Source organism: Paramacrobiotus metropolitanus, unplaced genomic scaffold (assembly GCF_019649055.1).
Source record: "Paramacrobiotus metropolitanus isolate TYO unplaced genomic scaffold, Prichtersi_v1.0 Parri_scaffold0000006, whole genome shotgun sequence".
Lineage (NCBI taxonomy): Eukaryota > Metazoa > Tardigrada > Eutardigrada > Parachela > Macrobiotidae > Paramacrobiotus > Paramacrobiotus metropolitanus.
The window spans coordinates 2,605,999-2,626,828 of NW_026570226.1; the positions used below are offsets into that span (position 1 = coordinate 2,605,999).

The window sequence follows — 20,830 nt, forward strand, 5'->3', positions numbered from 1 at the left end:
CGGTGGAGATGCAAACACATGCTACGGTGGGAATACAGTCGTCCGTACTATGGTAATGGTATATCTATTTTATATTTCTGTGGGCGAAAACCATTGTAACACGGTAGTATTTTTATTTCAACTGGAACTCTAACATTTACTCAGCTCACCAAGAAAATGCTAACAATAATAATGATAAAAATACAAAGTAAAATAAAAGTCCAGATCTCGGCTCACTGTCAGTGAGGTAAAACAGTAAGCCAGGAAAACGGAAATGATTAATTTTAGAACTCTGAGTGCAAACAGAAACAGGAATAATGTCTAATGCAATGCTTAAACTGCTCCGGGTCAGTGGAATATTTTCCGATGAAAGCGAGACTGACATTTTGCGACGCTTCATCCGAGTTTCTGCGTGGCGCATTTCTGCAAAATAATAAAAAATGGGATCAATTAAATTAACATTGGACACAGGGTATCGAGAGACGGTAGCGTCAATAAAATATAAAACGGCTAATTTAAGTAAATAATAGCGTGCGGTAAGGTAAGTGATTTTTCTCAATAAATTATGTAAGTAATATTGCAGAAGCAAGGTATTCTGCGCGTTGATTTACAGGTCGATCGCGCCAAGTGTGGGCAGTTTTTAAAAAAATTACTAAAGGTCAACCGTCAACAAATAAACAATTATTTTATTTTAACATGATTGCCGCATGTGTCTACTATGTTTTGCACCTGGGCATGCTACCCTGAGAGCTTCTTTCGATTGACGGCGATATCAAAATCAAAGCCGACAGGTTTGAAAAGGAAGCTCGACCCATCTTCCGTGGTAGTCACCCTCCCACTCAAAATTTGCTTAAAAATTTTATAGATGTCGCATAGCAAATTTGATAACCTTAAACTATGTTCCAGCCAATACTCTTGTGAACTAAACGTGGCACCAGTCGATTTCACTTAAGTCTGCGTGACCTTTGCAGTTTGACGGCAAGGACCGTCAAAAGGAAGGACGCTCCCCCTTGAGCGCTCGCAGTACGGTCGGGGAAGGTCGCAAATAGCCATTTTTGATAACATCTCGTTCAAGTGATCCTATGCTTCAATTTCAACTTTGGTATCTGCATTCGGGGCCCGAAACATTATGTTTACACAAATTCAAACAGCAGTGACGACATTTGTTGCCATCGCCTTGTTGGTTTTTTTCTTTTATTGTTCCGGCACTTGTAGCTATATCTCTGTGCGGTAGATTTCTGGTTATGCTCTAAAATCACCAAACGTAATCAATGTCTGACTCAAGGAAATTATCTGTTTGAGGTCACCTGGATCCATATGCCAGGCAACCATGTTTCTAGGTGGACGCCTTATAACATACAAGTCTATGGGCGACGAACCTTATTTCGCTATCACCTTAAGTACTGATTACGCAATATTTTTCCGTTGGCCCGTAAATAACACTTTGTGGGTCCGTGAATAACTTCCAAAAAATCCCATGCCGAAATCTTCAACGGTGGTATTTTTCCAAGAGTAGTTATAAGCATAAAACAACTAACTGGTACCCCTTCCCCTAAAACACGGTGCGGCTCCCTACTGGCACATCAAAAGATATTGGTTTTAATGTTGCTGAATTCGCAATAAAAAATTGCACTAGAAATATGCCAATAAAGTAATAAAACGACTTACAGAATTATTTTTAAATTTATTTTTTGCAACTGCCCACACTTGGTGCGATCGACCTAGTACAAGCGATGGGCGCGTATATTTTGTGCGCAGAGGATAAACATTACACCTCCTGCTGTTACCCTAAGAATATCTTTCACCATTTGACCGCAATTCATGATTGTTCCGTAATTATTAGACTACATCATCCTCAGTGTATTAAGTTATCTGTGAACCCGTCAGCATAATAGAAAAGTGAGTGCAGTAACAAAGAAATTTGAAGTCAGCTTGGGTGGAACCATGAAAAATCAGATATTGGTACAATTTTCATAGCGAACATGGGCAAATGGCCGCAAATCAGTCATTAAAATTAATTACCTATTACCAACTGCAGTGACAGAACGTAGCTGACGTCACGCGATGGCGATGTATGGTGGCTCCGCCAATGCGTAGTCGCTGGGGTGCATTCAGGATATCTGCAACAGCAGCGGTTAGTTAGTTAGTTTTAGTTAGTTTAATGGTTTAACGTCCACACACAATCTGGGCTAAGGCCCAATCCGAGGCAGTAGACACGTCATAAAAAAACAACGAGAAACATTAAATGGTCATAATTAAACAAATTTTCACATTTTCAATAACAACACGTGCTCAGCGTGGTAAAACTTCTTCAAAGACACTACAGACTTCCAATCGACACAATTTAAAGCGGCACTAAATCTACCAAAACTTTGATACGATTCCGCAGGAATCCGCAAGTCATTCCAAATCCTCGTCATCCGGTAGGCAAATGATCGGTCTGATGGTGGAAGCATGTGGCCGCTAAACGTTGATCCAGTGGGGACAATCGGGCACGGATGTGCAGCCATCCTCAGTTGATGACGCGTCGCACCTGCAACACCAGAACGCACAGCAGTATGCTTACGAAATAGCTTGTCGCCATAAGGAATTAGGTTGTACATAAATTTGTAAGTAAGTTGAAGACTGTGCTTCAGATTGCGCCGTACGATCGGCTCCCACTGTAGCTCCTTTAACCTGGCAATATAGTCTTTCCGGTCACTTTTAAGATGAAGGGACTCAATAAATCTTTTTTGAACGTTTTCCACACTATCGATTAGCCCTTTTTGAGTAGAGAAGGTGACAGAAGCACAGTAATCAGAGATAGATAGAACAAGGCTCGTATACAGTGTACAACGTGCTGACAAATCTCGGGAACGAAATAACGTGTTAAGGTAACGCAAACGCTTTAACATTCGACACGACACATTTTCAGACTGCAGTTTCCATTTGCAACTGCGCTCTACGTAAATTCCCAAATACTTGGCGGAATCAACTATGGGGACACTTTCTCCGTTTACTTTATAGGGCTCAGATATTTTCTTTCTGAACGAGAACTGAACACATGCTGACTTTTTCGCATTGAAAATCAAGTTATGGTTGCGCGCCCATTTAGTGACGGCATCCAAATCTTTTTGAAAATCTAGCGCATCCACATCTGATTCGATTATCTTGTACATCATCACGTCATCAGCAAACAGCAACATTTCACTGCCATGGACACAAACAGCAGGAAAATCACTAAGGAGACAGTTAAATAACTTGGGACCGACAAGCGACCCTTGAGGGACTCCGCTTGTAGCCGGTAAAAACACAGATTTCTTGCCATTTACAGCAACCGACTGCACTCGGTTTGATAAGTAACTACTGATAAGGTTTACAACGTTACACGAAACATTCATGTTCGACAATTTTTCAAGTAGAATAGAGTGATCAACTTTATCAAAAGCTTTGCTGCAGTCCAACAGAATAATGTCGACACGTTTACCACGACCTTTAGCATCTGTTAATTTCTGCCAGAACAAATTCAACAAAAGTTCAGTAGAATGTTTTTCGCGGTAGACAAATTGTTTATCTGTAAAATTACCAATCTGCATTGTCAAAATTTTACAAACAAATTTTTCAAACAATTTCGACAAAGGATGTAACATTGCCACTGGGCGCCAGTTTGCAGGGTTGGTCTGATCAGCAGCTTGCTTGACGACAGGAGTTACGAAAAAGGTTTTCCATAACTTGGGAAACATGCATTTTTTCAAACAATTATTGAACAAAATTTCCAGGGGATGGATCAGTGATGCGCCACAAGCTTTAAGAAGGTTCGAAGAGAGATCATACGGTCCGCTAGATTTATTGCAGTTAATTGCTCGCAGGACGTCCCAAATGTCGCTATCACTAGCAAATAAGCTTGCTTCTGTTACATTTTCAGTGACACAGGCAGCAGACATACAATGCACTGGACATTGGCCAAACACACTGGCGTATTGTTCGTTTAAACATTCAGCCTTTTCTAAATCGTCCGCAGCATAAACACCGTTCGGTCGTTTCAGTAAAGGCATATTTGGGCGATCTACAGCAGATTTCACGAAGCGCCAGAATTTTTTGCTGTCGTGCCGAGATACAGCCGCGACCTTTATTGTTTGCATACGGTAATAAGCATTAACCTGCCTCTCTGCTAACCGAGACTTTTTCAACCATTCCTGTCTCAATCTTTCCTTTCGCAAAATGTTCATTTCACGCTTAAAACGGTCAAATGCAGCGTTCCGGCTTCGTATCACATTACGCAAGTTTTCAGGATACTCGAATTCAGCCATCCTGCACCTGACCTCTTTTAGCTGAAAGAATAGCTTAGCTGCTTCAAGAACCGCGTTTTCAATCAAAACAGCTTGCTCATCCGGACCTCGGTTTTGTAGCAGTGCATTCCAATCAATTTCGTACAAACTGTTACGAAACTGTAAACTAGCTTCATCCGTAATTACCCAACGCTTTTTCAGTACTTTAGTTTCTTTTCGTTTCTGCCTAGGAAATTCTATGAAAACACCATTGTGATCGTTTGTTGTTGACGGGGGGGAAATACTTTCAGGGACACTTGCTGACCAAACGGAAGGAATAATGCAAAGGTCAAGAATATTGTTTTTACGCGTAGGGCAATCAATTATTTGCTTTAGATTAAATTCCTTCAAACACCTCAAAAATTCCCGACTTTGTTTACTACTAGCACACTTTTTAGTCCAATCGACATCGGGGAGATTAAAGTCACCAACAAGTAGCAGTTTAGAAAAATTGGCATGTGGGATATTCCTCAGATGTTCGATCAAAACTGGAAGATCTAGAGACACACGAGAAGGCGCCGAATAAAATGCCGCAGCTAAAATATTTATTTTCGTTATTTCAATAAAAAGCAACTCAAGATCGTTATTTTCCAGGTCAGTCCGTCTTACAGCATCTAAATTATTTCGAACGACAAAACACACACCACCATGGGGATCAGTACTTCTGGGTCGCCTAAAAACGTTGAAGCTTCTCAAATCAGCGAATAACGAATCTGGGTATTCAGATCTATCCCAAGTTTCAGTAAATCCAACTATGTCAGAACCGCTACAAAACTGTTTTACGGAAGCGGACTTGGAAAGTATGCCGTTAACATTACAAAGTTTAAATTTAACAGTTGTGAACGCCGACAGCTTAGATTTTGCTGCAGATTTAACCAACCCAAGTTTTTCGCATCTTAGCGAGTCTTTCAACGCTGGTTGCGATGAAAAACTCGCGATTTCCCGTTTCCCGCCTGCGGAGCAGGTGGTTTATACTCCCAGCGCCTTAGCGATACATTCGTAGGCCATATATCTGCTGTCATCAAGGCATCCTCGCAATCAGCAAAGTACCAATACGCGCGCAAGTAGTACTACGCTTGTCACCTTCTTTACGCTCAAATACTTTAACAAAGCGCACGTTTACACCCAAATCCCCCAGTGACGATTTTAGATCATTCGCATATTCCTCTGTGGATTCAAAACCCGCATTATTATGTAGCGGAATACCCATTACGCATACATCCAGATGTGCTTTACGTTGCAAACTTAGCTTTTTTGCCAGATTGTGTCGTGGATTGGCATCGTCATTTCCTCCAGTCTGATGATTTCCCTTGATGACCTTTCGACGAGTTACGGTTGCCCAGTCAGTCTTGATTTCGACGATTTCAGGATCATTAGATGGATTGGTAGTTGAACGCACAGGCTTGCTCGCTTTAGGCATTGTTGGCTGGCGATATGCTGCAGGCTGCTCCAGTTCGGCAAGGTTCGCTGCCATCTTGGATTCGGTCTCATGAACTCGGTTTTCCAGCGCCGGCAGTTCTTCTTCCACAATTCGCTGCATGGTAGTCCCCAGTGTTGTGACATCATCTTTCAGTTGATCCACACTCCGACGTAGCTGCTGCCCTTCCAGCGCTTCGACTTTTTTACGAAGTTGTTGATTTTCATCGATGAGTTTGTACAGTATGGGCGCGATGAGTTTCATCCCCTTCGTCTGTGAAGATTTCGTGTCGGTCTCCAGCTCCGCTACGAGCTTCCGTAGTTCCTCCATCCCATCAACGACCAAGAATTACTCGGGAGTAATTTCCGAAAAGTAGCAGACAAACTCATATGCAAGAAATAGATTAAATCAGTAGCGTTTGCCACTTGCGGACATTTCCGAGACGTCGTGTTACTGTAGATATGGAGCTTCCAACGATAGATAAGCCATAAAGTCGCAGATATCACGTACCAAAATTTCTGTTTACCAAGGCTTGGGCCTTCCTTTAGTCTTTACGTCATCCAATGGTTTGGGAGAGAATTAAGGTCTTAGAATATCGGCAATAACAATTTTTCGACCCGATGAAAAATATTGCACCCATCCTAGTATTTTACTTGCATAATACGTTGAAGAATATTTTACTTGCATGATACATAGAAGAAATGATGGCAATCTTCACTCGGTTTTGCAAATTATACCAGTCACGGTCACACTTACATATTCGTAGCATAAAAAATCAATAAAGGAAATCTTACTTGACTTTATCTTAATCTTTCCTGTTGGAAACTTTTGGCCGAGGACTGTTGATGGCTGTTAACGTTTCCAAATTCTCTACAAAAGGCATCTCGGTTCAAAACCTTGCGGCCTGCACTCAGTCCATGCAGTTCTCCGAAAACTTGCATTTTTAATCCTATAACTGCAATGACGCGATAATTATTCATTCTCGCATTTGTTCATTGCAGAAACATGCATTATATTCTGCTGCATTTTAAAGTATTTGAGATGCTTTGATAAACAATACAATGTTTGAGGTACTTCGAAAAGGTAACCTTAAGCTCATAGTTCTTAGTAGTTCTTACCTCCGCCGCAGTCCGCCGTCCGCGGGAATATTTTTGGGCACCAGTCCAGCCGGGACAAGCTGTATGGGTCTTTTGAAGCATTACGAGCTATTCCAAACTTTTTCAGGCCAAGTTCGAAATACATTTCAACACATGCAGCTCGAATGTTGTTACAGTCCTGTTAGCTATGATCCGGTAACGTGGCCGAGAGAAAAAAGCAATGTCTACCGCCGCATGGTGATAACTACGTCCTTACCGCCAGCAAGACTAGTCAGGTAACTACAGGCTAGGCCAAGCCGCGATGACCACCGTATCCGCCAGCAACGGTCGTTTCACCATCGGTTACCACTACGGTTGCTGCGTCGGATGGGCTGCTAGTGTCGTAACCACTCGTAATTCACTACGGTAGTTAATACCGATGAATGTCCTAACGATCGTTCTACCCTCGGAAATTTTCTATGGGTCGGTTTACGGTTGTATTCCGACCACAGTCGCTGAGACAAGTGTAAAACTACTATTGCAATACCGTGGAATACCGTCTTACGATGGTCATCACCATCGTTTTTCAAATTTGGTTTTGGCGTTGGGCAACGCCACACTACGCGTGTCGCTGTAGCGGTGTGTGGCATATGCTGGACTGCCGCTCATCTGCTTGTCGTTCCGGTTGTTGTTGTGGATGCGCTGCTGTACAGGAAACCGGAAACCTTAGCGGGGTGCGTTATTAACTTTGCTCTGGCGCCGGCTCAACAAGCTTGGCTATACTTTGCCCAAGCTATTAGCTGCGCTATGTTGGTTGTTGTGCTGGCTCAGTATCCAGTAGTTCTCTATAAGGCGTCAGCGCTTGCGTAAGCTTGGACAAATGCGGCATGATGATTCTCGGTCAAAACATGTAATACCTTAGTGAAAATTTGGTTAAGTAGCATAACAATTGTAATCCTGCTCGTATTGATTCTGCGTATTTTTGATACCGATTCTTAGTCTTGGGCCACTTGTTTTGGTAGAAAACCGAAGAAACTTATTATGTTAGTGTTCTGCGGATTCGGAAGCTTTGCGGGAATATTTTCTTAAATGCTCTGATAATTATTCTTATTTGAACTCTTAGCAGGATTTCAGCGGATGCCCAGAGACGCAATATTACAATCTTTCGACGATGCTGTTAGAAAATTTTAACTTGAATTATGAACCAGTGCTCGGAAAAGGATCTGGCTACTTATACCGAAATGACAGAAGGTCCTCAATTCAGCTGTGACCAAGATTATTTAAGTCAGAAATCAGAGGATACAAGACATAAATTAATAAATGGATTTTTTGAGTTGCACTCATCGCTGGTTAAAATTTTGTTTGTAATGAAAAAACGTAGAAATATCGGTCTGCAGGATGACAAAAGTTGTGTGATCTTCAGGCGCGTATTGCCAGTTACTGAGTCTTTCTATTATTGGATTCTAATCGCATTATGTACCTTGGCAAGCTTCGCTCAATAAAAAACACTCAAATAAAGAATTTGTCCCAATTAATATGAGATGGGACTGTACACAAAACACTCATAGCACGGCCACGCATTATTTCCAAGCTTAAACGTAGAAACAAAAAACAGGTGGAACGAATCTCGCCAGTCCTCGTAAACAATTTCTTACCAATCTCCTTTAACAAGACAACTGTTTCCTCACAAAACGTTCCAAATGCCTCGCATGCAACTGGGACAAAATAACAGCGATCCATGAGAGACTTATATTTCCCCATCTTCTCAGTGAACGCCCGTTCGGCAGCTGCGCCAGCGCACTTTGAGGTCGCGTCGATGTACGAATCCGGCATCGTGTCTCTACAGGTCACGTCCCATACTAAAGGCTGTCCGCGATACCATTTCCAGCGCGTAGCTCCATCCGGACGCTTACCGTTTTCGCGCAAAAAGCCAATAGGCTCCGGATACGATTCAATGCCGGCATTGCATTACGCTCGCAATATGATGTCGTTATTTCCGCTATGGCGTTCCCTTCTTCCGATGCACTTTTTACAGGCAAGCCCATGGTATCCATTTTCCGCTATGTCTTTTCCACATCTAACACATGAATGACATTCTATGATCTTAGCGCCTAGCCACAGACCAACAGAAGTACGGAAAGTTTGGTCGTCCAAGAAATTGCCAAATACTTTCGCGGGAAGAGCGCTCAGCCAGGCCCCTGCGTACTTAGTGCTGATTGCTCTCAAGCGTGCTTCCTCCCGTTTATTGTCACCAATGTTATGCCACGACGAGTCGACGTCCTTTTGCAAAACAGAGTTATTCCATACACACTGATGAACGCGGGCCATATCTATAGGTAAATCTTTTTGTAACTGCGAATTAATGTGCCCGCCCTTGCACTTTTATTATTTTGATGGCTATGTCTATTAAAGTAGTCCATAAATGGTTGTGCACACTGATGCTGCAACATACGGAACCTGTTTTTACGTCGATTTCTCTCCGCTGCCACCAGTACTTGTTGCCGTTAGTCGAATGTGAGCAATCTTCAAGAAAAGTATATTAAAGATTGTGCCATATTCTGATAAAAAAATTACAAGTATTGCATGCCTAATCCTATGAATTTTACATATGGGCAATCCCCGGTATCCTGCTAGACGCAGCAGTACACGGTACATGCGGTTTACGGGAAGAATCGACACGCAGGGAACGTGACTGAATTCGTCTTTCCTAGAGAGCTTTCTATCATACTAACGCAGTGTAGTGTATGTACTATAAAGTACTGTAGTACTTTATATGAGCCTAGCAACGTTGCAGTATCTCTGAAAGAATGTCTGTATGTTTTCCTACTTATATATTTAGTCTATCATCAGTCGTCCTACTGTACACATCTAATAAAGTATTATTAGATACTTCACATTGGCGTGAAGGATGATAGCAAATTTTAAAAGTTTTTAATCTGGAATAATGGCTACCACTGGTAATACGGATGGTAGTAGTACGAGTACCGTTGTCCGTACGTCAGTGACGCAGACCAGGCAGGATGTGGCCGGAGAAGAAGCGGATTCTACCGGATTGCCCCGCCTGGCGAAGTTCGATCCAGAGGTCATCAAACTGGAGACCTGGCGGATCCAGTTTGACAGTCACCTGTCCTCAAGTAAGCTCAAGGTCGCATATAGTAATGCAAGCCGCATGCATGCTGCCGGTGCCGGTTAGCCGGATGTGCGCGTGTATGTTGGCGCGTGCCAGCCAGACGCCGTAACAGGATGGCGCCAGTCGCGTGGATCACTTATTCCCACCATTCCTAGCTTGTCTAATTCACAGCTGCTTATGCGTTGTCATGTTTGCATGTTCTTGATGAGAACTGTTACAATGGTGTACATAGGGAATGTGGCGATGGTTGTTCTCGTAGGCTATCATAGTGCGCGTTTACTGTACGCTGTATGTGTTAGTCTACGAGTATGTTCGCTTAGCCGAGTGGAAGGATACGTGATTCCTGTCGGTCATATATAATCGCTTGTTAATGCTTTACACAGGATCATCATTACGATCATTACATTACACCGAATCTGGAGTTCATTGTGTTATCCGTTATATCATTAAAACGTTAACAACCAGTTGTTGCACAGTGTACGGTTACGAGTCTATCATAATTATGGTGCCGAAACCGTCTTAAAGGGCGTAGGAGTTTGGATTCATCCATTAACCTTTAAGCTGAACAGTGTGTGTGTGTGTCAGGACGACGAGTAATTTCTACAGTGAATTTCCGACTTGTGTTCTGGCAGATTTTGTGAGCGTACATCGTGCATTGTGCATTTTGATTTGAACGGATTTGTGGAGTTATCTGTGAATTCCGGATTATTTTTGGCGTTGTCCTATACTGTAAGTGCGTTATCGTGCAACTAGCTGCAATTCAACAGCGTTGGATGCCGGTTCAGTCAACGGAGACCACGTCATCAGCGACTACACCTTCATTGACAATGCCGGATCAGGTGCTGAATTCGCGAGAAGTGGCGGCGGAGCTGGACAATCTTCAAGGCGGTATGTCACGAAACTTGGTGAAGCTTTCTTGATACGCAAAGGAGGATGTGGTCGCTTGGTGCCGCCGTTTCGAGACCGTTGCGTTAGCGCAGGATTGGGACGACAAGCGGAGGATCGCGCAGGCATCAGTGTTGTTGGCATCATCGGCAGCGATCTGGTGGGATCGTGTTACTAAAGAAGGTACCGTGAAGCCATACGCTACATGGAATGATTTTAAGCAGAATCTAACAGCGCGTTTCCAAACAGCGGATTTTAAGAACCAAGTAAAAATCCAAATCAGTAATTTAAAGCAACGTCGTGATCAACCGCTGGAGGATTTTTATAATGAAATGGTTGATTTATGTTACCGTTATGACCGTGATATGGATGATGAAACAGTCATAAGTAAACTGCGTAATGGTTTATTGGCGGAATACATGTCACGTGCAGCACTGTCCAAGACAACGACGCGGGTTGAATATCTGGCTGATCTTCAACGTGTGGGTGAGGCCATCCGTCTGGAGAAGAAGAACCGCTGGCAGGGAGGTCACGGCGGTCAAGGCGAACAAGGCGGACACGATGCAGCGACAACCGGTTCCGGCAATGCACAGGATAAGCACGGTAAAAAGTTTACCAAGTGGAGGGATCGCAACCACGGCAGTCAAGGTGGCGTCGAGCGAAGCAGCAGCGACGAGGACAGCACTGAGCGTGGAGGCTCAGGTAGCAGCAGTTCTGTGGGCACTGGGCACGGCGGCGGCAACCGGGGCGGTATAAGCGGGAGCGGATCCAAAGGTGCCGGTAGGCGGTGTTACAACTCTGACAGTCCGGACCATTTAGTACGTAACTGCACAGTGAATAAAGATACAGTGCATACGAGCAGCGCGCAGGCTAATTCCATGATTGTGCGTGGCGCAGGTGAGAAAGAAGCTCAAGATGCAGCAATGTATGGATGGAACGCGTTGCCAAATTTTAAAAGTTTTTAATCTGGAATAATGGCTACCACTGGTAATACGGATGGTACTAGTACGAGTACCGTTGTCCGTACGTCAGTGACGCAGACCAGGCAGGATGTGGCCGGAGAAGAAGCGGATTCTACCGGATTGCCCCGCCTGGCGAAGTTCGATCCAGAGGTCATCAAACTGGAGACCTGGCGGATCCAGTTTGACAGTCACCTGTCCTCCCATGGGATGGCTACGGACAGGAAGAAGCCGGTGCTCCTGGGATCGTTGGCTCCGAAGGCAATGGAGATGCTAGCCTCCTTGTGCCGTCCAAAGGATCCTGGCGCGTTCACCTTTGACGAGCTGTACAGTAAGCTCAAGGTCGCATATAGTAATGCAAGCCGCATGCATGCTGCCGGTGCCGGTTAGCCGGATGTGCGCGTGTATGTTGGCGCGTGCCAGCCAGACGCCGTAACAGGATGGCGCCAGTCGCGTGGATCACTTATTCCCACCATTCCTAGCTTGCCTAATTCACAGCTGCTTATGCGTTGTCATGTTTGCATGTTCTTGATGAGAACTGTTACAATGGTGTACATAGGGAATGTGGCGATGGTTGTTCTCGTAGGCTAACATAGTGCGCGTTTACTGTACGCTGTATGTGTTAGTCTACGAGTATGTTCGTTTAGCCGAGTGGAAGGATACGTGATTCCTGTCGGTCATATATAATCGCTTGTTAATGCTTTACACAGGATCATCATTACGATCATTACATTACACCGAATCTGGAGTTCATTGTGTTATCCGTTATATCATTAAAACGTTAACAACCAGTTGTTGCACAGTGTACGGTTACGAGTCTATCAGTAAGCGTACGAACGTGCGAGTCGAACGAGCAAACTTTTTCAGCATTAAGCAGCAGGCAGGTCAGACGCTCTTAGATTTCAGCAATAGCCTCAGGAATCAAGCAGTTAAATGCGATTTTCCAGATACATTTGTTGACGACCAGCTTTGCGCTGCGTTCATGTCAGGTGTAGCGAGCGAGACGACGCGTAGATACCTGTACTCATTGCCAGTCTCCTCATTGGAGAAGTTCGATACGCTGTACGAAGAAGCAGATAAGTATGAGCAGAGTCGTGCAGATGCGAAGCAGTCAGGTTCAAAGTCGCAGTCGCCAGATGTAGCCGCTATAATACGCGGAGGTTTTCATGGGCGTGGCCGAGGTCGTTTTAGAGGTCGCGGTGGTAACAACAATGTTGGTCGTAAGTCAGCATGTTTTGGCTGTGGTTCTACCAGTCATATGAAGCCAGATTGTCCGCACAAGAATGCAAAGTGCTATAACTGTGGAAAGACAGGGCATACTGCCAAGGTGTGCAAGGCACCGAAGAAGGAAGGCAGAGATCAGAGAAGGACTAATTATGTCAGAACACAGGAGTACGATGTACTGAGGACAGGTCCAGTGACGCCCACGTCGATATTTGTACCGTTAACGATGAACGGTAAGAATGTGTCAATGGAGTTAGACACAGGATCGTCAGTGACAATCATGAGTAAGCTGACATGGCGCAAGATTGGAGCGCCGAAGTTGAGGAAGGCAGATGAAGTACTGCACAGTTTTACTGGTCATCAGATACCGCTGATGGGTACTGTCGAGGTACAGGTTCAGCATAGAGGCGTAATTAAAATGCTGAAGGCGCTAGTGACAGAGCGTGGCTGTAGCATTATAGGCCGTGACTGGATATCTCAGTTAGAGCTTAGTGCATTAAGTTTAAAGCAGTTACAGCAAGGTGTTTGCACGGTGACTGAGAAGTTGACGTTGGCGCAAGTGCTACAAAAGCGGAAGGCTGTGTTCTGAGATGAGCTCGGGTGTTGCAAATTTTTTAAGGCGCACCTGTATCTGAAAGATAATGCTAGACCAGTGTTCTGTAAGGCCAGACCAGTACCGTTCGCTCTGAAAGAGGAAGTTGAGAAAGACATAGATCGGTTAATCAGTATAGGTGTTCTAACACCCGTTGATCATGCCGAATGGGCAGCACCGACTGTGTATATAAAGAAACCGACGAAAAAGGTCAGAATTTGTTCCGACTTAAGCACCGGTCTGAACGATGCACTTGATGTGCATAAGTATCCACTACCGCACCCAGATGAACTTTTTGCCAAGTTGAATGGCGGTGTTGTGTTCTGCAAGATTGATCTGAGAGAGGCTTACAATCAGATCCCAGTTGATGAAGAGAGTTCGAAGTTGCTTGTTATTAATACCCACAAGGGTTTGCTCAAGTACAACCGACTGCCGTTCGGTGTGGCCAGTGCGCCCAGTATATTTCAGCAGCTAATGGAAAATATCTTGCAAGGTTGCGAAGATGTAGCGATATATCTAGATGATATTATCATAAAAGGACGTACCAGAGAAGAATGTTTGAGGAAGTTAGATCTGGTACTGGAAAAACTTGAGCAAGCTGGGTTAACAGTTAAGAAGGAGAAATGCGAGTTTCTGGTTGACTCAGTCGAATACTTGGGTTTCATAATTGATAAGTCTGGCAGGCGTACCGGTATTTCGGATGAGAAGACAAAAGCTATCGTAGAGATGCCAGCCCCACAGGACGTAGGTCAGTTACGTTCGTTTTTGGGTATGATCAATCATTATGCAAAGTTTCTGCCAAATTTGTCGAGCAGATGCAGTTGCTTTTATAAGCTGCTCAAGCAGTCAGTGCAGTAGCAATGGAATTCAGGTTGCCAGAAAGAATTTGTGTCGCTGAAAGATGACTTGACGAAGGCGACTCAGTTAGAGCATTTTAATCCTGAATTGCCGTTAGTGTTGGCAGCCGATGCATCGAAGTATGGCATCGGTGCAGTGTTGAGCCACAGGATGCCTGACGGTACTGATAAACCGATAGCGCATATATCGAAGACGTTGACATCAGCAGAGCAGAATTATGGTCAAATCGAAAAAGAAGCTCTCGGGTTGGTTTTCGGCGTGAAACGATTTCACCAGTATTTATACGGTCGAGAGTTCCTCTTGTTAACTGACCATAAGCCTCTGGTTACGGTGTTCGGAAGCAAGAAAGGTGTACCAGTAGTTACTGCAAACAGGTTGCAGCGGTGGGCAATTGTGCTCATGGGTTACACGTTTCGAATCGAGTACCGTAGAACGTCAGATTTTGGTCAGGCAGATGGTCTCAGTAGACTGCCGATTAAGTCGTCAGATTTGTTTGACGAAGAAGATTTGGGCAAGACAGAAGTGGTCAATTTGGTAGAAAGTGAGATTCTGTCTAGTATGCCAGTATCAGCTGATGTGATTCGTGCGGCTAGTCTAAAGTACAGTGAGATTGAACGAGTCAAGCAGTTTCATTTAAACGGATGGCCGAGCAAGGTATCGACGAAGCGGTAGAGAAAGTAGCCGGGGAGTGTGAGATTTTTTCGATGTTAGCGAAAGATCCGAGAAAGGTACCGTTACAGCAGTGGCCGGTCCCACAGGGCCCGTGGCATCGGTTGCACATAGATTTTGCTGGACCGTTCAAGGGTCGAATGATACTCGTAATTGTTGACGCATTCTCGAAGTGGCTAGAAGCATTTGAGGTCAAGAAAGCCGATACCAGTAACGTGATTTTCATCATGGAAAGTCTGTTTGCGCGATATGGACTGTGTACTGATATCGTCAGTGATAATGGACGTCAGTTTACGTCGGAACAGTTTCAGCAGTTTTGTACTGAAAGAGGGATTAAGCATATGACTATAGCCCCGGGACATCCGCAGTCCAATGGGCAAGCCGAGCGCTACGTTGATGTAGTGAAGAAGGGCATAGAAAAAGGCATGCAGTCCGGGAAAACGTTTGCCGATGCGTTACGGGAGTTCCTTAGTCATTTTCGTACTGTACCAAATGGTACTACTGGAAAAGCTCCGTGCGAGTTGTTTCTAAATCGAAAGGTCAGGACTATATTAGACCTGGTTCATTCCTGTAGCGCAGGTGCATGAGAAAGCCCGAGGCAGGCAGAAGCGCAATTTTGATAAGCGGACGAAAGCGCGAGCGTTCATAACAGGACAACTAGTCCAGGTAAAGGATTTCCGGTTGAACAGTGCTGATAAGTGGGCTGCAGGGCAGCTGGTAAAACCCATCGGTAACACGATGTGGGAAGTTAAAGTGAACGGTCAAGTGTGGCGAAGACATGCTAACCAGATGCTACCACGCCGTTGGTTGACCGCCGAAGAGCACGCAGAGTCGCAGATGGCGGCGAGTGCACAGAGAACACCAAAGCCCGTCCCGATGCTACCACCGGTAGAGGTTGCGACGCAGCGTGAGCGTAAGGCGTCAGAGGCGCGACGCATGGTTGCGGCGCCAGAGGTGCGACGTGAACCCGCGGCACCAGTTGAAGATGCGCGACGCCTGGAGGCTGCGCTTCAGGCGCGACGCGATGTTGCGGCGCCGAAATCTGAGCAGGTAAGTATGCAGGCTGCACCGCAGCCTGTGCCCCCTGTTGTTATTGCAGGTCCAGACCGCAGACCGCCACCCCCCGTGAAGGCGGAAGTCATGGCTCCCACGGCCGAAACGAAGCCTCCAAAGAAGCCATCGGAGAAGGCTGCTGCAAAGCCACCGAAAGTTCCGAAGGCCCCGATCCCGGAAGCAGAACTCCGCCGAAGCGATCGGACAAAGAAGATGCCGGATTACCTCCTCAAAGACTATGTGACGAAAAAGATTTTCGTAGAATTTCCGCCGATTTAAAATTAATATTTATTCCTGTTTTCATTGTCCGTGTGTTTTATCTTATTGTGGGGGAGTGTAGTGTATGTACTATAAAGTACTGTAGTACTTTATATGAGCCTAGCAACGTTGCAGTATCTCTGAGAGAATGTCTGTATGTTTTCCTACTTATATATTTAGTCTATCATCAGTCGTCCTACTGTACACATCTAATAAAGTATTATTAGATACTTCACACCGACGCTGCTGATTACGATAGTCTATCGGGAATTTCTTTGGAGCAGTTGCAGCGGCAGCTCATACTTAATTGGTTCGGGACCGGCGACTGGCAGACTGATTACCGGTGAGGAATTGACTTCCCAACGTAGGGCAAAAACAACAGTTTGTATTGTTGAGCCTCTTGTGCATATGCAGTCAGTATGTCCATGTTCCGATTACTCGTTTTCCTTTTCATTGACATGTTAGATATAGTTTCTAATGGGAATCTTCGCTTGTGGCAAATACAAAGTAGTTAATTCGAGTGAGGTGTCTACTTTACCCGAAATTAAACAGAGTATGTGATTCTTTGTTTTTCATTCTAAGCTCTGTTCAATGCTTGATTATGATAAAATCATGAATAGTCCTTGATTCCTGAATAGTCATTGATTCATACGTAATAAGCCCCCTCCCTTACCCGTTTAAAAAATTGCGCCTCCCCCGAATTTACCGCCTCGAGGGTGTTTTTAAATGTTAAGCGCCAGAAAATGATAGATATACCGCAAAAGGCGCAGCTTGCTCTTCATAATAATTATTGGCATTCAATAAATAAACAGAAAACGGTCACAAAGAAAATGTGATGTTATCCTCCAGAATGCTGCTGGCAAGGTTGTGAAATGGCAAATATGTACCGGTACAGTATCTACTGCGTTCAGTTTCAGTAGAACAAGGTGCACAGTTGTTTGAAAAGTTGCAATCCCCTCCAAAACATACTGTTTAAAAAATACATAGTACCACCCCCGAAATAACGCCCCTTTCCCGAAATTAGCCCCTCTCCTCCAGGACATTTGAACTTTTGCACCCTAGGGGTGAAAATTCGATAATTATGGTAATTTATAAAGGATAAGCGAGCCAATTGAGTGCGATAAGTATTGATTCACTGCTGTACTGTGCACCAGGCTCAGGATCTTCCTTGATAAGCAGACTAAGCTCTCTAAATATATTTTAATTTCCGCTGTGTTCGTAAGTGTAAGAAAACTGACGAAGAACTTGCGAGTTAATCGTAAGCGGTGTTTGCAAGTCCGATCAACCACGTATTTAGCGATACATGCTAATGGCCATATGCAACGCGGTTATTGTATCAAGATCTGAATCTTCGAGCACATCTACGATTTCATTACCGCTTAACACTGTTGAGGCACAGCAAACCGGCTGATTAAAGCCTGCGTGACTTCCGGTAGCCGCACCAGCCATCTGCGCCAAACTCTTCGCGCGAATTTTCAGCGTTCATTTGCCTCTCAAAACTGCCACGCGCATATATAACGTTTTGGTTTAGTTCAATAGCCCTCATAAGGAGTGCGCCTTATTCTCAGCAAGGATGTTTCCACTTTTATTCAGACAGTTATCGTTATGACATAAATTTGTGAAGTAAATCCGTCAGCCGAAGGCACTGTCCCGACTTCGGACACAGTTTCACTGCAATCACGGAAAATTTGACCAACAGTAGCTTAACTATCCTCATCGTCTATCTCTCAGAGAGAATGTCTAAGTTCGGACGTTAGTGGTTCACTGGTTATGAACCTATAGAACCACTTCAAAACCAAAAGTGAACTAAACACACTAGCTGTTACTCGCTGGCACGCTGCTACACTATTTCACTTCCACTTTCATATAAATTTAATCAAACATAGTTGGATCAAGTTGCACTGTGGATGCGAGCGGTGTGATCGTTTGTAAGTTTTTTCTGCACACTACGAATTCGATTCAGTCAAGAAAAATTAGTCAGTTGCAGGTCATCGTACAGTACGGCGCGCACGCTGCTGCTCAATGATATCGCGCTTGCTGTCGACATCATCACCGTGTCCGTTAAAACAACAAAACTGACCAATACTGTAGCGATAGAAATTAGATGTACCGCCAGTAGGAGTGTTAATTGCTTTTCTCTACTGATTATTGGTTGTTGTGTTATGAAGATCAGAATCCTAGTTTTCCTACTTTTACCGACCGCATCTCACGGTCAGAAACATCTTGAAATTAGTCTTGCTGCAGCTTGCTCCGAATCTTGCTCCGCGCCTTCCGCGCTTCTTGCCCCTGTGCTTATGCACTTCTTGCTAACGCGCCTTCCGCGCTTCTTGCATGCCCCACGCTTATGCGTTCTTGCTCCTCAGCCTTCGTTCTCGCTGAATCTTGCTTTGTGTACTTGCTAATAAACTCATGCGATGACCTCGTGTTGTGTTGCTTAACCGCCATGGGATGATCGTGCATCTCCCATCTTTGTCACCATGTAAGCGGTAGTCAGCTTCCGGTCAGCATCGCTGCCGACCGTGCCAGCCTTTCCCGCGCTAACAGCCGACAGATCGTGGTAAGGTGGATTAACCAACCCACTAGAACAGCAGTCAAACCGGCTGCTGTTACAATACAGTCACGGTTACAAGCTGTCACTGCGTAAGACAGACCGTTCAATTTGTCTAGTTCGTGCTCTTGTGACATACGCGGCGTCAAGACTCGAACTAGGAATTAAGCATGAACCGCTTTTCATACAGTCCAGCAGAGCTTACCTGACTCGTCAAGACGTCGATCGAACGCTGAAGCACCTGCTGCGCCTCCCGCTGAACATCACCGTCACCGTTACGGAACCCACAGCTTCCGCATCGGTGGCACCACAGCAACCGCTACTGGAGGATCCAGCGACAATGAAATCCAGCGCCTGAAGGCTGAGATGCTGGAAAAGCAACTGTTTTACCGCCTACGTCCGCAGCCAAATTCCAACGGACGGAATCAATCCTGGATGTTGTTTGGGGTTTGTTTGGGGCCTTCGGTTGCGAAGGGCACTAGTCGCTTTCTTCCGCCGACCCCCGATCGGCCGGCTTCTCGCTAACCCACGGTCACCGCACTGACCGCACACAGCTGCTCACGAAGGTACCAGTCGCCCAGTAGCCGGAGTGCCGGCACCCACAGTGGTCACGGAAGCGGAAACATTAATAAATTAAATTGCAATGTGAACATTTGGAGCTAAATGCTAATCCAACGGTATTGATAAGTTAACAATTCACGGCAAACAACAATAATAAATGAAATTACAAGGTGAACATTCGGAGCTAAAGGCTAATCCAAAGGCTCTACTTGACAACATTATACGTTGTAGAGTAGAGCTCGACAACCTATCATGCCTCTAACCTATGAACCCTGCGCTCTTGCAATATTTTGTACTCAGATCACCGTGATATTTACTTTTAAAAAAATGTTTTCAACTCCTTCGTGCTGCCTTGCCGGCTCGCTTGTAGCCGGCAAGCATATTGACATGTTCACGGTTCACGGTTTGAGCATATTTGCCGGGGGGAAATCCTTGTGAGCACTTTTGACCGGCGAAAATGCTCACGATTGAGGTCACATAATTATATATTGTGCACGCAATTTTTCTTTAGAAAGAACAAGTTACTCAAATAAGTCACTTATCTTCAAACAGAGTGTAGGTATTATCTTTTAGTGTTCTCATAAATATGTTCACTGCTGCAAAATATGGTTAACCTTAACTTGGCGGTATCTTGTACATAATTCTAATTAAAATGTTTTCTCGTATGCTGTCCGCGGATTGAGATAATGTTCCGTTTAAAATTTTCATTTTCTTAGTCCATAATCTAAAAAGAAATCGTTTTGCCAATCTACTCAAAAACATAGTCTAACGTAAATTAACTCATCAAAAGTAGTAAACTGACAGAAGGAAAGCCGTCGGGGTTAAGCGTCACACAGAATAAAAGGCAAAATCAAAACTTGTACTTTATCGCGCTTATTGTTAGATCTTAATCAAATGGGGAGATTGCTGTAACCAGCAAATAAGCTGCTGCATTTATAGATCACATTCCGGCATCGCAGACATGTTTTGCCCAAAACCATAGGATACAGCAAAAAGCAATACAGCAACGCAGCAAAAAAATCATAGGGTACAGGAAAAGTTGGTGATCACTGAGTACCGACCAAAATAATTAAAACTAAAAATTCGAAATTGATGTATTTTTCGGTCCAGCTTTATTTTACCATACAACAGCTTCTGGCGTTCGCTTATTTTGAACATACCACAGCGCAGCAGTCTGTTTTGGAGTAAGCAGTTTTTCAGTATAAAGGTTACGTTATGTCTCGGTGGTTGTTTACGAAAGCTGTCGCCAACTGGAACTGGATGACTGATTTCTTAATGATGATAATTTCTTTGAGATAATGATATCTTAATTGT

General features: G+C 44.5%; 2 protein-coding genes and 1 long non-coding RNA gene across 3 annotated transcripts; all 3 read right to left on the minus strand.

The window, feature by feature from the left end:
- Positions 1 to 276: 276 nt before the first annotated feature.
- On the minus strand, positions 277 to 2,473 carry LOC129582101 (uncharacterized). The gene is made up of 3 exons (XR_008689593.1): positions 2,345 to 2,473; positions 2,002 to 2,099; positions 277 to 402 (listed from the first exon to the last, which is right to left on the minus strand). It is a non-coding gene; the product is annotated as an uncharacterized LOC129582101 (long non-coding RNA).
- An 18-nt stretch (positions 2,474 to 2,491) lies between these two features.
- LOC129581717 (uncharacterized) lies at positions 2,492 to 5,255 on the minus strand (the record flags this gene model as incomplete). Its single annotated transcript, XM_055472931.1, has 2 exons — positions 2,492 to 2,512; positions 3,615 to 5,255. Coding segments are annotated over 2 exons (1,662 nt in total), but the record flags the coding sequence as incomplete, so codon positions are not given.
- Positions 5,145 to 19,203, minus strand: LOC129582039 (uncharacterized). The gene is made up of 2 exons (XM_055473412.1): positions 19,161 to 19,203; positions 5,145 to 6,573 (listed from the first exon to the last, which is right to left on the minus strand). The coding sequence occupies exon 2, from the start codon at positions 6,031 to 6,033 to the stop codon at positions 5,308 to 5,310; it is 726 nt and encodes a 241-aa protein (XP_055329387.1). The 5' UTR covers positions 6,034 to 6,573; positions 19,161 to 19,203; the 3' UTR covers positions 5,145 to 5,307.
- Positions 19,204 to 20,830: the final 1,627 nt, after the last annotated feature.

Bases quoted from the DNA above. Each gene is read 5' to 3' on its own strand.
- LOC129582039 (XM_055473412.1), bottom strand. From the start codon at position 6,033: ATGGAGGAACTACGGAAGCTCGTAGCGGAGCTGGAGACCGACACGAAA.